Here is a 17,921-nt window from a genome sequence, read left to right on the forward strand (position 1 = left end):
TTTGTTCTTTTGGATGTGGGCAGTCTCTGTGATGTGAGATGATATCTCATTGTTGTTTTTAATCTGCATCTCCCTGATGATTAATGATGTAGAGCATTTTCTCATGTGCCTTTTTGCCATTCGGATTTCTTTGAGAAAGTTTCTGTTCATTCCGTCGCCCCATTTTTTGATGGGGTTGGATGGTTTCTTCTTGTGAAGTTCATCCAGTACTTTGTATATCCTTGATATCAACCCCTTGTCTGATAGGTATTGGATGAATATCCTTTTCCATTCTGTAGACTGTCTTTGTATTTTGGTCACTGTTTCTTTTGAAGTCCAAAAACTTCTTAGTTTAAGATAGTCTCATTTGTCTATCTCTGATTTCACTTGCTTGGCCAGTGGCATGTCATCTTTGAAGATACCATTAGCTTCAATGTCATGGAGGGTTTTGCCAACTTTGTCTTCAATGTACCTTATGGATTCCGGTCTGATGTTTAGGTCTTCAACCCATTTTGATCTTACTTTTGTACATGGTGTTAGGCAGAGATCTGAGCCCACTTTTACTTCCTTAGTTAAGCTGATTCTTAGGTACTTGATTTTCTGGGGCACAGTTGTGAATGGGATTGTTTTTTTCATGTCACTTTCTTCTTTCTCACTATTTGCGTATAGGAAAGCCATGGACTTTGGGGTATTGATTTTTTTAGCTTGCAACTTTACTATACAATTCTATTGTTTCTAGGAGTTTCTTGTAGAGGTTTTAGGGTTCTCTAAGTATAGTATATCATCTGTGAATAGTGAGAGCTTGATTTCTTCCTTTCCTACCTGAATGCCCTTAATATCTTTTTCTTGCCTAACAAAAATTTGTTTTCTTAATATCGGTAGCATAACCAGTCTCATCAAATTTTATCATTAGTAAAACATTTTTTTCTATTATAGTTTAGTTTAACTAGAAAGTATAATTTTTTTCCAGAGTTTTGCAGTTTACACAGCTATAGTCTTATCATTTGGTGATTTCATTTGAAACAGTGTTGTAAATGAAATTGACTGGCTTAGATCATTCACATTTTTGCAGTTGTTATGAAATCTTCCCAAAGGAGCATCTTTTTCCTTTGTTTTCTACTTAATTGTTCTTGTATGTAAGTAGCTTTTTGTTTCGGTTTGTTCAGACTAGTGAAATAATAAAGCCAGGTATGTTTCCAAAGATTGCTACAGTGTCCAAAAGATGGACCAAATCTCCCATGGTCTGCTCCTTAAAAAAACTAGAAAGTATAGTCATCTGGAGACATTTCAGAAATGGCTATAATTCTATTTCTGAAAATTCTTAGCTAGTTTTTTTTTTTTTGAGCCTTAACATCCGCAGTGAAGATAAAGTAATTAGAAGTAAACAACTGTGAATAAAAATGTTTCTATCTCAGAGGTCATATATGTAGTTAGTGGTAGAATACTTGCCTTGCATATTTGAGGTTCCAGATTATATAACTGACCTCCCCTCCCCTGCCCCAAACACATGTTATATTGTTTCCATCTCTGTTATAGTGAGTGACTAACTTTTCTGTACATAGAAGGAAGGGTTACTGCTTAAACACATTCTGTCAGTTATTTTTCTTAAATGACAGCCCCACTTGCATTTTTAAGAAAATTTTTGCCATATATCTGGTTCATCTTACAATTCAGTTGCACAATTAGGGTTTGTTTATTTTTTTGAGATAAGCACCTTTATTATTTTAGAACAAAAATATAATATATGAAAGTTTTAAATTAATAAAAAATAATTTTTTTTTCTTTAAAAAATTACTCAGGAATCATTCCAGCTTGTGCTCTGGGGATCTTGTGGTACTGGGGGTCAAGCCTGGGCCTCCTGTGTGCAGATCTCCTTGGCCTTAAAAATACTTTTATTTACTGAGTAATGGGTAACATGCTAATACAGATGGATTTGTGCCATCACTACAAATGTTTACCCAGTGAAAGGACAAATGTCATATGAATAGAAAAGTTGATTTGATTTTTGTAATAGTTTACCTTTTTCTTTAGGTCACTGGTGTTTTGAGTCTCTAATTATCTTTTATATTCTAGATCTTACAATGCTAAAAACAGGTTCAAAACTTCTCAGAGGGGAGGAAGAAGATGATCAGGCAGCTACCATTCGCAGTCCACCACTTGTAATATCCCAAAGGCCATCTTATGATGGGCCTATCCCAACTCCTCGGCAAAAACCATTTCAGTCAGGTTCTACACCCTTGCATCTCACTCACAGGTTCATGGTAAGCTTGAACTTTTGAATGTTTTTGTCTCACATTTAAGCATCTTTTTAGAGTTAATTTTGCTTGGTAAGAAATATTTTTTAAAACCTTCATTAACCTGGAGCACTTTGGTTGATTTAAATTTTGTGAAGATCATTTCTATTAACTCACTTTTAATCTTATTTCAGCCTTGTTAATAAAAATTAAAGTTCTGCTTTGTAAAATGGCATAATGAGCAAATGACTGTTGGTTTTTAATACCTCCTTATGTTTCCAAAGCTCATTTTCTTTATTAGTTTTATCTAAGTGATTTACACTGATTCCAGAACACTAGTAAGAGATGTTTTGTTAGAGTTTTTTTAAATTGTTGTTTGTTTGTTTTTTTATTGTTGTTTGTTTTAGGGTTATATTAGGCAATGTTTAGGGCTTACTCCTGGCTCTGTACTCAGTAATTACTCTTGGTGGTACTTGGGGGACTATATGGGATGCTGGGAATTGAACCTGTGTCAGTTACATGCAAGGCAAACACCCTACCCATTATACTATGGCTCCAGCCCCCGTATTTTTAAAAGACAACTCATATTATAAATCTTTGAAAAAAACCATTCCCTGTTTGATCCCACTTGAATGTAAGTTCCACAAGATAGAAGTAATTTTTTTCATATTTTTATTGTGGGCTTTTTTTAGTTTTTTTTTTGTGTGTGTATGTGTGTCTGTGTGTGCACATGCACCGGGGATCAAGCCTAGGACCTTTACATGCCAAGCATATGTTCTGCCGCTAAGCTATATCCCTGATCCCAAGATCTTTGTTTTCTATACTGAAGCACTAAAAATAAAATATGGCATAAATTAATACGTTTTTGCTGAATTGCTGAAACACTAACTTACTGTCTTAAGTGTGAGAGTGAAAACAGTTTTAATATCTGTTTGTTGTTTTACTTCCACTGAGAGTTTTTAACTTTTTGGAAAGTATAGGTATTGCATAAATTTGTCCATAAATACTAGAAATGATTTTTTTTGAAATGATTTTTATATAAATAAAATATTGCTGTTGGTTAACACATTTTAATAAAACTTTGCAGTCAACAAATTTTTATTGTCAGCTCTTATATTTGGGCTGGAACGATAGCCAGCAATAGGGCTTTTGCCTTGCGCGCAGCCAGCCCGACCAAGCCGGGTTTGATTCCTCTGCCCCTCTCAGAGAGCCCGGCAAGCTACTGAGAGTATCTCGCTCGCACTGCAAAGCCTGGCAAGCTACCTGTGACGTATTGGATATGCCAAACACAGTAACAAGAAGTTTCATGATGGAGACGTAACTGGGCCCGCTTGAGCAAATCAGTGAACAACGGGAGAACAGTGCTACAGTGCTCTTATATTTGTGATAGAAGAAGGAAAACAGGCTTATTGTTTATGTCAACAGAAGATAAATTTTCTAAAATGGTATTATTTGTGTTGCCTTATAATGTATGTATTACTATAACAGTTTAGTTCATTATAACAAATAGTATTACATACATTTGCAGGTAAATATATTTTTTAAATGTTTCTTTTTGGAGGGACTGTGCTCAGGGCTTACTTTTGTCTCTGTACTCAAGGATCACTCTTGATGAGACTTGTGGGACCATCTGAGGTGCCAGCCATTTAACCTAGGTTAGCCACATGAAGGCCCTCCCGTTGATTGTCGATTTGCTCGAGCGGGCCCAGTAACGTCTCCATTGGAGACTTTGTTGTTATTGTGTCTGGCATATCGAATACTCTCGGTAGCTTGCCGGGCTCTCCGAGAGGGGCGGAGGAATCGAACTTGGGTCGGCCATGTTGGCCGCTGGTAAGGCGAACGCCCTACCCGCCACATGAAAAGCACTCTACACTGTACTATTGCTTTGACCGCCTTAAATGTTTCTTGAGGATCTCAATTATTTGGTTGTTCAAAGGTCAGTTTTAAAGACTAATTAAAATTATTAAATAAAATACTCCATTTACTAACAAGTATGTATTTTCTTATGAAAAAAGAATAAATAGTAGTGGTAGCTGAAGTTACTATTACCAGAAACTATTTAGAGATAGGGTAGCTGAATGACTTCTTTAACTTAAACTTTGATACAGATTGAACTAGTTAATTTTTTCTACTTTATCTAGCCTACTGATTCTCAGAGATTCACTTCTTTGCTCAGACTGATACTTATTCTTACATGTTTGTAGGTATGGAACTCTATTGGAATAATTCGCTGCTATAATGATGAACAAGACAATGCAATAGATGTGGAGTTCCATGATACTTCCGTACACCATTCAACACACTTATCAAACACTATGAATTATACAGTAGCAGATCTTTCTCATGAAGCTATTTTGTTTGCCTGTGAAAGTACTGATGAACAAGCAAGGTAATTTCAAATATTAGGAATTAGTAATTTCAAATATTTGTGTATTAGAATTGTTGAAAATATATATGAAACATTAATAAAATATTTTTTTACTTTATAATACAAAATTTCAGAGTTTAATACAAATTCACCCATTAGACCTCAAAACACACTTTGATTTTTCTTAATTGTTCCCTCATTACCTTCTTATTAACCCTTATATTTGTCAAATGATATCATTTATAATAAAGAAAAATAAGATTAATAATATTTTTTAGCATTACAGTAAAAGATTGATTTAAAAGTTACTTGGTCTGGGATGTAGTTCACAGTAGTGCACTTTCCTTGCATGTGTGAATCCTTGGTTTGATTTCAGAACTGTTTTTTAAAAATGGGAAGGTATAAAAAAGTACAGAATTTTTTAGGGTGAAAGGGGTTTTGGTTCACACAAAGTGGTGCTCAGGGCTTACTCCTGGCTCTGTGCTTAAGGGATCACTCCCAGGAGGCTCAGGAAACCATATGGCTCCCAGGAATTTGGGTCTGCTTCATGCAAGGCAAGTTTCCTGCCTGCCATACAATCTCTCCATCCTCCAAAAAAAGTACAGAATTCTTCAGAAAATGAAAGTTCCTCCAGAAGAAATCTACTGCTAGATACAACTGTTAACACCTTGGTATGTATACTTCTAGGGGTTTTTTTTGTTTGTTTGTTTTGTAAAAGTCCCTCTCTTGGGGCTGGAGCAATCATACAGTAGGTAGGACATTTGCCTTGTACATGGTCAACCTGGGTTTGATTCCCAGCATCCCATATGGTCCCCTGATCACTAGCAGGAGTAATTCCTGAGTGCAGAGCCAGGAGTAACCCCTGTGCATTGCCAGGTGTGACCAAAAAAGAAAGAAAAATAAGAGTCCTACTCTTAAAAGTTTATTGAGGTACGATTAAATAAACACACTGTTTTTGTTATATAGTTTGATGAGTTTAATGGCCAATTCTTTTTAAACAGGATCCTTTGGTGATTGAGTATTTGTTAAAGTCTGAAGAACACTTTAACATTTATAAGTTTTTAACCCATATAAACTGGGTTATATTAACTTTATTATCAATTTTCTAACTTATGTATTATAATGTTAAATACTTAATTATTGAAATAATTCAGTTTCATTGTTGACTCAGTAACTTTAATTTAGAATATTTTTATAATTAGAACATTCATTTCAATGTTTAATTTGTATTCCAGATCTCTGTTTTCCTAGGTACAGCATTCCTTAATCACTGATTGTTACTTTTTATTTAAAAAATTGAGTTTGAACTTACTGTTCAGAAAATCAGGACTACCTCTGGTTCCAAAGACTGTGGCATCTGTTTTCTTTCCTTTTCAAAAAATATCTTGGGTCACACCTGGCAGTGCTCAGGACTTACTCTTGGCTCTGTGCTCAGGAATCACTCCTGGGAAGTACTGTAAGACCATATAGGGTACAAACACAAGTTGGCTTCATGCAAGGCAAGTACCCTGCCTGCTGTACTAGCACTTTAGCTCTCTGGCATCTGTTTTCTTAAGTTTAATAATAACAATTGTATTTATGCAAAGAAATGAATTGAAAAATTAAATTGCTAGCAGTTTATAATCTTTTTTGGCTGAATTTTGTGTTTTTTTCCCCTCTTTTCTTTGTTTTTCCCATTGAAAAAATTTTTTGAGGGGGGGCACACCCAGTGGTGCTCATGACTTGGCTTTGCACTCAGGGATCAGTCTTGGAGGTGCTTGGAGGATTATCTATGATGCTGGCGACCCAAATGGTTTGTCCACATGCAAGGCAGATGCCCTACTCACTGTGCTATCACACCAGCCTGTTTTTTTTTTTTTCTTTTTCCACTGAGAATACCATTGCCTAACATTTGATGCTTCCTACCTGTAAAAAAAATTTTTGGTTGTGATTTTTGTTTATATTTACAACCAAGAAACATACTTTAGATTTTAGCATATTTTTTCATTAACTATGCTGTGAGTACTTTCTTGTATCTTTAAATATTCTTCTATGACATGGCTATTGGTGATCTTATTATAGTGTAAGTAAAGTTCAGAATTACTGTAAGTTTCTTGTATTATTTTTGTATAATAGAAGAACAAACTATTTGTTTTATTACTTGGGTATTCTATAGAATTATTGTTTAAAGTTCATTTTTTTTCTCTGTCTTGTTTTTATTTTTTAGCAAGCTTCACTGCCTACACTTTAGTTCTTGGGATTCAAGCAAGGAGTGGATAGTAGATATGCCTCAGAATGAAGATATAGAAGCCATATGCCTTGGCCAGGGTTGGGCTGCTGCTGCAACGAATGCCTTGCTCCTTCGGTTGTTTACTATTGGAGGTGTTCAGAAAGAGATCTTCAGTCTTCCCGGGTCTGTGGTGTCAATGGCAGGGCATGGAGAACAGCTTCTCATTGTTTATCACAGAGGTGATAATTTTCAGTACTTTCCTAACTTTATCATGCTCTGAAATATTTGATCTTTTATTTATAGAAGGACTGTATTACAGGAAAAAATTTGGAGTTTGGGTAATTAAGACCATTTCTTTTGTGTATTATAACAGTTTTTCTGATTTGTTTTTTTTTTTTTTGGAGGGGGTGGTGGTTTAGGACCACACTTGGTGGTACTTTGAACCCCTGATGATTATTCACTCTTCCTAATGATTATTCACTCTTTTGCATGTCCCTGCTCGTACTCTGATCTCCTAATTGCAGGGCTCCAGTGGTTTATCATAGCTTGTATTCTCTAATACTCTCTCTGGATCAGGGACTTTCAGTCTTTTGACTACAATATATTCTGTATTGCCGTTCTGAACATATATGTAAATGTAATTCTTTAAAAAGTGCGTAGCTGAAGTGAAATGAGTCAGAAAGAGAGGGATAGACATAAAAAGATTGCATTCATCTGGGGGACATAAAGTAACAAAATAGGAGATTAATACCCAAGAATAGCCGAGATCAGTACCAGGAGGATTACTCCATGGCTTAGAGGCCAGCCGGGCATGCTAGGGGAAAGGGCAGCTTAGATAGAGAAAAGAGCACCAAATAAAGGGTGTTTGGAGGATCCTTCCAGGATGGGAGGTACATGTTGAAAGTAGACTATGGACTGAACATGATTGCCACTCAATGCCTCTTTTGCAGACCAGAACACCCAAAAGGAGAGAGAGAACAAAAGGGAATGCCCTGCCACAGAGGTGGGGGGCTGGGGGGGATGGGGGTGGGAGGGATACTGGGATCCATGGTGGTGGAAGGTGGGCACTGGTGGAGGGATGGGTATTTGATCATTGTATAATCAAAATCCAAGCACAAAAATTTGTAAGTCTACAACTGTACCTCATGGTGTTTCACTAATAAAAATTTAGAAAAAAAAAGTGCATAGCTGGGAACTGGAGCAATAGCACAGCGGGTAAGACGTTTGCTTTGCAAATGCTGGGTTTGATTCCCAGCATTCCATATGGTCCCCTGAGCACTGCCAGTTGGGATTCCTGAGTGCATGAGCCAGGAGTTACCCCTGTGCAACACCAGGTATGACCCAAAAAGCAAAAAAAAAAAAAAAAAAAAATCTTCATTGTGTACTCTGAGCATCCAGAAAAATGAGAAGTAAAATTTCTATATTAAAAAAAAAAAACTAAAAAGTGCGTAGCTAATAATTACTTTTTAAATATTTTTTAATATTGGTTACTATTATAAGTTAATTTCGTGACTTACAGGTCAAAAAATACAGAAACTATTCTCAGAAATTTAAAGGCTTATAGCTTTAAGTACATCTTTGTGTTCATGACTTGGAAATTAATATCACCTGCCAAATTCTCTTTTTGTATCTCTAAGCATAGATACACAGTTGACCACATGATCTTTTTCTCTTTCCCTCTAAATTTCCTTATTTTCCCCATCTCAGTTAATGGCATATTATCAGTACAGTTACTCAGGCCTAAAACGCAAGTATTATCCTCTTGCACTCTCTCCTCCATCAGTAAAGTCAGATTATTATGTCAGTTCTGTGGAACAATGTACATCAAATCTGTCTTTTTATCTCACTTAAAATTATAGTTCAGTCTATCCTCTGGCTTACCATTTAATAACTTCTTAACATGTCTTTTGATTTCAATTCTTCTGTTTTCTACAATTTGTTCTCACATAGCTATTTGGATGATTTTTATTTGTTTTATTTGGGGACCGCAGCAGCAGTGCTCACAACATCAGGATTGAACCCAGGCTTCAGACTCTGGTCTTTTGCATATAACACAGGCGCTCAACCCTTTGAACTCTCCAGCCCTTGGATGATCTTTTGTGGGGAAAGTGGGGAGGGTTTTACTCTTGGGTCTGTGCTCAGGGATCACTCTTGGTGGTGCTCAGGGAACCGTACGTGGTGTTGGAGGTTGAACAAGTTTTCACCAAGCAAGGCAAGAGTTTTAACCCCTGTACACTTCCTCTGGACCTTTGCCTCATTTCATCTTGTTTGGCATTCTTGCCATATTGGCTTCTTAAGAAGTCTTTGATAATAGCTTTTTTGTTCTTGTTTTTATTTTTATTTTACTTAAGTATGAATTTTCTGAGAACAGTGACATTATCTGGTTTACCATTGTGGCCCTAGTGACTGGCACATAGTAAGCATTCCATAAATATTTTATCAGTGAATGCATTCTGCTTATAACCATTTTGTGCAAACAGTCCCTATAATGCAGTCTTCTGCATCTAATACGTGGATACTGCCTTGATTAGGTGTGAACCATATGTACGAGTTAATGTAAGAATTTATCACAAAATCAGTTCAGTTTATAGAAAATTTGTGTCATATCTGTAAAGCCTTTGATACCTCTTTCATATTTTCTTCCTAGGTACAGGATTTGATGGAGATCAGTGCCTTGGAGTTCAACTGCTAGAGCTGGGGAAAAAGAAAAAGCAAATTTTGCATGGTGAGCCTCTCCCTCTTACAAGAAAATCCTACCTTGTTTGGCTTGGATTTTCAGCTGAAGGTAAGATAAATTCATTTGTTTATATTAAAGACATTTGTTTTAGGGGTCACACCCTGCTATACTTAGGACTCAGGAATTACTCCTGGCAAGCTTGGGGGACCAAATGGGATGCTGAGGATTGAACCTGGGTTAGCCACGTGCAAGGTAGGGTCCCCATCTGCTGTACTGTTGGTTCGACTAGAAGAAAATTGTTTTATTTGTAATTACTTTATTTGAGGGGGCCGTCAGGGCTATCCCTGGAGTGTTTAGTATGCCATGCAACACTGGGTATAGAACTCAAGACCATCTGTATACCAGGCAGGAACCTTGGTGTCTCCACCAGATCTTTTTTGTTTTTTTTCTGGTTAGATTTTGGGCTACTCTCAGCAGTATTAGGAGCTTACTCCTGGCTCTGTGCTCAGGGATCACTCCTGCTTAGGAGAGCATATGGAGTGACCTGGGTTGGCGACATGCAAAGTGAATACCCTACCTGCTGTACTATCCCATCTACCAGCCACTTAGAGCCAACTTGAGGATGAAGTGCTGCTCAGGCACTCTGGTGCTGCAGTTGACCTGGGCTGCCCTGGGGGTGCTGCAAGCCTCTAAGGTCACACCTCACAGGGCTCAGGGGCTTCTAAGTCTGCTCCCAGCAGTGCCTGTTCCAGTGTTGTTCCAGGTCCTAACTACTATATTATATCCTGGTCCCTTAATGTCTTTAAGGAACTACTACCTGTATTTTATGTTTAAATTTTTTTCTTTTAATTCATTGCTGGAAATGGAAACAAGGGCATGGTAGCCAGTATTTCATGTATAAGATCTTTTTTCTTGTTTGTTTTTGGGTCATACCCAACGATGCTCAGGGGTTTTCTCCTGGCTCTATACTCAGGAATCACTCCTGGCAGTGCTTGGGGGACCAAATGGGATGCTGGGGATTGAATACAGGTTGGCTGTTTGCAAGGCAGATGCTCTACCTATGATATAACAATACTATCCTATCACTCTAGCTCCTTGTATAATATCTCTTGATGAGAATTTGGAGTAGAGAATTTCAAAGGGATAATACATTTATCTGAAGGTTTTTTGGATAGTATGGAGGTATAAGTTATTGGTAAACTTGTGGCTTTTTCAAACAGATTCTACACAAAAACGTTAGGAATTTTCTGTTGCTGCACCGCTTCTCACTGCTATAAATGTTAAGAGCTGGGAAAGTGGGTTAGCAGTAGAGCACATGGATTACAAGTGTGAGGCTAGGGGCTTAAATCCCTGGCAGCTCCTAATTCCTGCAAAACATAATTACCAGCCAGCCACATGTAACTACTGAATGGTTAAAATGTTACTAATTTGAACTGAGATGTGCTGTAAGAATAAAATACTCAATTTTGAAGACTTTGATTTTTCAAAAAATCAGTTTTTAAACTTTGATTATGTTAAAATATTTTAGATACAGACTTAATCAAATATATTCTAAAAGTTTTTCCCTTTTTTCATGTGAAGCTAGGAAATTAAAAATTACATTTGTGGGGACTGGAGAGATACAGTGTAGCAGATAAGGCTTGTACACGGCTGATCCAGGTTCGCACCCTGGCACTTCATAAGGCCCCGTGATTCTGAATAAAGGCCAGGTATGACCCAAAAAACAAAACCAAAAAATTACATTTGTCACTCAACTACTTTTGTTAGGAAGTATTGTTTGTAGACTCCTTTAGTTGTGTGGCAGTTGACTTGGTGGACATGAAGGAGTTCTATAATTTTTTGTTTTGGTTTGGTTGTTGGGTCATACCTGGCAATTTTCAGAGGGTTCTCCTAACTTTAAAAATTGCTATTAAAGGAGATTTGTTCTCTTCAGTTATATTGGAGAAACTGCATTTTGGTTTTTAAAATCAGTCATTTTTTAATGTGTTTTCTTTTGGAATATTGCTAACTTTTTATGTTTTAATGATGTGAGCTTTAATAATTCTCATTTGGATAGCTTTATTTTTTCCGCAGTTACAAGATGGACCAAGACTCTGAGGAAACTCCTGTTTGTGGAGGGATGTGTTTAGTCACAGAGAAGTGGAATTTACCATGTGCTTTCTGAGATAGGAACGGAGTAGGTTCCTATCTCAGAGTAGTAAATAGGGATACTAATTTCCCAAGTTAAAATTCTTATAAGGGCTAGGTTGATAGCATCAAGAGTGGAGTGCATGCTTTGTATATTGGAGGCAGCATTTCGTGGTCCCTCGAACATCACTAGAAGCAGTTACCTAGCACCAAGCTGGGAATAATCTTTCCTCCCACCCCCGCCCAAATTAAAAAAAAATACTTAGGAGTTAAGGGTAGGGACCAAGATAAGAACAAGACCAAGAAGGAGAGGGAGGAAAAAGAATAAAACAGTTTTCTGTATCTATATTTTGCCATAGGTTCTGGTCAGTATTTCCAAATTCTCTAAACTGGGAGGCTTCAGATTCTAGTAGTTAGTAGTAGGGGGGTTTGGTTTGGTTTTGTTTGAATTGAAATTAGGTTTAAATATTACCATTATATTCCAGCAGGTGGCATAGTTTTCATAGAAACGCGCTTCCACCTCTCTTTCCCCCCCCTTCCACCCCCGCCCCCACCTTTATTTGGGTAAGCTTTAGTCATAACAACATGCAGTTTTTTTCCTTTATGTGATTAATGCATTTTTTAGAAAATAATTCTGGAGTATTTACCTTTTATTTTTTTGAATTGGAAGTTGAGTTATTGTCATGTAATATTGGGGTGGGAGTGGGCATTGCAGAGCAGTTGGCAGTGCTCAGGATCCCTAGTCCTCGTAGTGTCTTTTTTTTTTTTTGCTTTTTGGGTCACACCCGGCGATGCTCAGGGGTTACTCCTGGTTCTGCACTCAGGAATTACTCCTGGCAGTGCTCAGGGGACCATATGGGATGCTGGGAATCGAACCCGGGTTGGCCGTGTGCAAAGCAAACGCCCTACCCGCTGTGCTATCACTCCAGCCCCGTCCTCGTAGCGTCTTGTACATGCACGACTTATACTCTCCCACTGGAGACATGTCTCCAGCTCCATCAATATGTGCTTTGGAAATGGAACTTCCCTAACCTATATGTAGCTATGTTTCCAAGTGATGTTTTTTGTTGGTCTATAGGTACCCCCTGCTATGTGGATTCAGAAGGCATTGTTCGAATGCTTAACAGAGGGCTTGGTAACACATGGACACCTGTATGTAACACAAGAGAGCACTGCAAAGGAAAATCTGATCACTATTGGGTGGTTGGCATTCATGAAAATCCCCAGCAGTTAAGGTGAGAAGTTCTTCATATCTACTGTATAAAAGCTTTTAAAGTGGCCAGTACAGCAGGTAGGGTGTTTTGCCTTGCACACAGCTGATATGGGTTTGATCTTTGGCATTCCATATGGTCCTCTGAGCTGCCAAGAGTAATTCCTAAGTGTAGAGTCAGGAGTTACCCATTTGCACTGCCGAGAAAAAGTTGGGGAAAAATAGTTTTTAAAGATTATTACTTGTCTTCCCTTCATATTTTTCTTTTTTCCTGGGGGACGGAGGAGGGTTGTTTGTTTTGGTTCATTTTGTGTTTACTGATTTAGGAATTTGTATTACTCTGAAATTTTCAACCAGTAAGTTACAACTTACTGAACAAAACAGAAATTAAGTTTAGTAATATGACTATAACATTGCTTCAGTCATTAGGTAATTTCTGGTTTAATATGGCATTTTATTTTTTATTACCACCTTTTATTTTGAACTCTGATTTAGAATTGAATATGTATATATTTGAACATGTTCATTTACGTGTGTGTGTGTGTGTGTGTGTGTGTATTTGAGATCTTTAACCTAAGTATTATAAGGGAGAGGGCCAATAGATGCTTATTAACTGTGTAGATATAAATTTCTATTTCATATTAAAGCTTTCTCCTCTTTGATATCTCATCTTTCAGAATTAAATATATATTTAAATTCATAAGTTGATAGACATTTGGATTGCTTGTGTTTTGCTGAAATAAAATATTTGTTTTAAACATTCATGTACAGGTTTTATGTGGTGAATGTAATTTTCTTATATATCAAGGAATAGAATTTCTGGGACGTGTGATGAGTTTATACTTTCTGGTTTTTTTTAATTTAATTTTTTCTTTTTGGGTCACATCCAGCAATGCACAGGGGTTACGCCTAGCTCTGCACTCAGAAATCACTACTAGCAGTGCTCAGGGGACCATATAGGATGCTGGGAATTGAACCTTGCTGCATGCAAGGCAAATTCCCTACCCACTGTGCTATCGCTCCAGCCCCCCAATTTAATTTTAATACTATATTTACAAAGTTATTCATTGGTGAATTCTAAACAGTGTTCTAGTACTAGTCCCACCACCGATGTTTGACCCCCCTTCTTTTTTGTTCTAAAATCTTATAGATAACATTCTTTCAGAAAGTGTAGTTCTTTGAACAGAAAGGTCTGCTTTCTTGGAGGTTAGGTCTGCTTGGAAGGACAAATAACAAAAAACAAGTAAATATAACTACATGGGTTCAGTACTACTAATTAGAACAGATTTATGATGGAGAATGATGAATGGTCATGTTGTAGGTAGGGTCATGGAAAGCTCTTAATTGAAGTAGCATTTAAAAATAACCCAGAGGCCAAACTATTATAGAAAAATGAAATGAAAGCTATACTTGCAAAGTAGGCAGTATGTACCAAGTCAAAGTGGTAAGAAACAACTTGGTGTGTTTGAAAAATTGAAAGGATTTAAATATAAGCAGCAAGAAGTGAGGGGGGTGGGCTCTCTAAGTCCAAGATGATATCAGAAAGTTGTACATATACTGTTGGGCCATGATTAAAAAGAAATCTGTCAGTAAGTCGTTCAAGAGTTGTAACAGGAGAATGGTCTAATGTGATTTATGCTATAAAATGATAAAAATGTGATAAATTGTTGGCCAGATTAAGACTGTAAGTACAGAAACCATTTTACATTCAGGACATTTATTCCTTCTGGGAATATTGGAAATGTGGGTCTATTGATTTTAGTTGTCACAATGATTTTTTGAACATTTAGAAACCAGGGGTGAGAGGTGTTAAACATCTTGTATGTATGGTTTGGTCCTGCTCAACTAGATTATCTTTCTTCAGATTTATTTAGTGCCTCTACTGAGAAACACTGAGGAGGATTTTGCAGTCATCCATCTGAACTGTAATTATGACGAGAACTAGTGTAGAGGCAGTGAAAATGAAGAGAAACAAATTCAAGATAGAAACAGTAGAATTTGCTGGGAGATTGGGGGTTGGGGGTGAACTAGAAGAACCAATAATGACATCCTTGTTTCTAGTTAAAGCAACTAGATAGATTGTACAGCTATCAAATGCTTGTAGAAATAGTGTACTGTACATCTGTAGAAGTGAAGAGATGAAGTGAGTTCTCTTGGGTGTGTTAACTTTGAAATGCCTGCCAAATATCCAAAGGGGAATATCAAGAAGGTATTGGAATAAAGACAGATGTTAGCTAGAGATTGAAATTTGGGACCCATTAGGATGTAACCAGTGGCTTCCACTTTTCTTGTTCATATGGACTAATAAAAAAAGAAGTATTCCATGGGATTAGAGTGATAGTACGGAGGGTAAGATACTACTTACCTTGCACATAGCTGATCCGGTTCAATTTTCAGCATCTCATACAGTCCCCTGAGCAACACCAGGGGTCATCCTGGACGTTAGAGCCAGGAGTTAGAGTGGAGTTGAGTTGATAAGTAGATTGAAAGAAGTTAACATTTTTTTCCCTTGAAGTCCAGTTTATTCTAGGAGAATTGAACTGTGGAACATCACAGCCAGTAGACATTTGAAATGCTGAAATATGCTGAAATCTATTAATAAGAATGCTGGCATATGTTTATATCATTGCATGAGAAATTGATTAGAATGTGTTTTCACTTTCCATAACTTTATTTTGGAAGAATAAACTTGAATAGTTTTGAAAGATTGGAAGCTAAATTTCTCCATATAGTTTATACTTTCCATTTCAGCTTTTCCCCCCTAGTGATACGTGGAAATCCAAGAAGAAATTCTATGACCATGTTTAGAATTTTGCAATTGTGAAGTCTTCCCCCCACCGCTAATCTGAATTTTGCTCTGGTTTTTATTTAAATCTCTATTGCTTATGTTTGCTATCAATATGTCAAAGCCCTGTAGATCAGGAAAGGTGGGGTGTATAGTAGTTCTAGGATGGAAAGCCAGGAGGCAGTGTGCTTCCTGCTGTGGTGCTCTTGATTGAAATGTTCATTGTGACTCTGGCCTTTACACTTAAGACTCTCTGAGCCTCTGTTTCCTCAGCTAGGAGAACTAGGGGGAAACTGGTACCCATCTGAAAACAGCTGTGAAGATGAAGTGAAATAAAGTACTTAGATCATTATCATGGCCTCACCCTTATGAATATTCGTTGAATATCAACTCTTAATCATAACAATGTCAGTTTTCTTACCATCTTTACTTGAGAGCATTTAACTTTGATTTTTATGGTTAATGATACCTGTTTAATCTTTTCATTTAGAATGTATTTCCCAATTCAGTTTCAGGAGTATATATGTCTTCCTTTTGTACAGGGAATTCATTTTACTAAAAATAAGCTTTCAGAAGTTCTTTTGAGTCAGTACAAAACACCTGCCTTTAATTATGAATATGAATAAGTACTAGTTCTGTAGAGATATTGCTTCTCCCTCCATTTAAAATGAATGCAGCAGATATTTTTGTTTCCTCTGAAGTTTTTTTTGTTCACTTATGGTTAATGTATGTTGGAGAATTTACTAATTTTGTGTACTAATTCTCTTTTGCTCTTTATAAACATCAACCTTCCTTTTCTTTACAGTTTTTATTTATTTATTTTGGTCTGGGGCTGCCGCCTGGTTCTGTGCTCAGGAATCACTCTTAATGGACTTGGGGAACCATATGCAGGGATTGAACCTAGGTTGGCCTCAAGCAAGGCAAGTGTCTTACCCGCTGTACTATCTGGCCCATCTCTGTCATTTTTTAAAGTTCCCAAGAGTTACTTAGAATGCTTGAAAACATTTATTTTCTAGTTTTTCATTTGGTAAATACTTGCTGTGCTACACAAGGTAAATAAGGCTTGTACAAGTCCTTGAAGAGATGGTCACAAAATCATTTTGTATTCCTGAGGAAGTTCTCTGAAAGAGTTGGGAGTAATATGCCTTGAATGCAGGAGTGTATCCAATCTAACACAGAAGACAACTCTGTTGTCTTGTAAAACTCTGACTCAGGAAGCTCAGTCTAAACTTTGGTCAGATTTTTTCCAACTTGGTACTTTCCAACTCTTGCTTTACTGTAATGATTCATTTGAAAGGGAATTAAAGTAATTTTTGTTTCTTTCATAAACTGGTTTCCAAGAAATTCATTCACTGTAGGTAAAACTCACCATTTTAGCAGTTACAAGGGTTTAATTTTTTCTCTTCCATGAAAAGGATATTTTACAGAAGAAAGATCTTTCTACTTCAGTTCTTAAAAGCTAAGATAAAAGTGAATTGATGTTCTGCTTTGGTTTACGAGAGAGAGAGAGAGAGAGAGAGAGAGAGAGAGAGAGAGAGAGAGAGAGAGGGAGAGGGAGAGTTAGGCGACTTATCTTCCATGTAGTCCAGCCTTCTTTTGATTCCTGGCACCATGTATGATCCCCACAAAGCACTACCAAGAGAGGTTCCTGAGCACAGAGCTAGGAGTAAGGTCTGAGCATAGCTGGTGGAGACCCCCACCAAGAGCCCCTCCCCTTGCCAATCTATTAACAAAACCCTCTTGGTGTCAAGGGTGAGTACCTTGCATATGTAAGAAGAACATGAATTTGATCTTCAGCATTAGAAAGCCCTTTAAAAAAGCTTAATAAAATTCTAATCAATTTTTTCTTTGTAATAATTGTTCATTATGGCTAAAATATTGGAGCTATAAAGTGCTTTTACATGAGCGGTATAAATGACCTGAAAGAAAAAAAAAGTAGTAGACCAAGAATGTGTGCGTACCTAACTTGTATGAAACCCCAGCTTCAAGTGGTAGGGCAGTTAAAACAGCACCTCATGTTATATCATACATAAATCATTCTTGCAAGGGCTGGAGCAATAGTACAGTGGGAAGGGTGTTTGTCTTGCAAGCAGCTGACCTGGGTTCGATTCCCCCAGCATCCTGTATAGTCTCCAAGCCTTCCAGGAGTGATCTCTGTGTACAGAGTGTCCCCTCCCACCCCCAACAAGCAAATAAATTGTTCTTCTAACATCACACCCACCACCAGAGTGTCCACTTCCCTCCACTAGTTTTCTAAGGACCTCTCCCATTCAATCCTCTGCTCCCTACCCCAGGTAAGTAGACAAAAATCTCCTTTTCTGATGACTTACAC

The 17,921-nt window shown here is 37.3% G+C and overlaps 1 protein-coding gene across 1 annotated transcript in view; it reads left to right on the forward strand.

Moving 5' to 3' along the window:
• WDHD1 (WD repeat and HMG-box DNA binding protein 1) overlaps positions 1–17,921 on the forward strand; it is a 69,311-nt gene that overhangs the window by 29,413 nt on the left and 21,977 nt on the right. The window contains exons 11-15 of the mRNA XM_056133863.1: positions 2,053–2,240; positions 4,418–4,602; positions 6,788–7,029; positions 9,438–9,575; positions 12,673–12,829. Coding sequence (XP_055989838.1) covers positions 2,053–2,240; positions 4,418–4,602; positions 6,788–7,029; positions 9,438–9,575; positions 12,673–12,829 — 910 coding nt within the window. The remainder of the gene's footprint in view (positions 1–2,052; positions 2,241–4,417; positions 4,603–6,787; positions 7,030–9,437; positions 9,576–12,672; positions 12,830–17,921) is intronic.

The sequence above is a fragment of the Sorex fumeus genome, unplaced genomic scaffold, assembly GCF_029834395.1.
Source record: "Sorex fumeus unplaced genomic scaffold, SorFum_2.1 ptg000098l, whole genome shotgun sequence".
NCBI lineage: Eukaryota > Metazoa > Chordata > Mammalia > Eulipotyphla > Soricidae > Sorex > Sorex fumeus.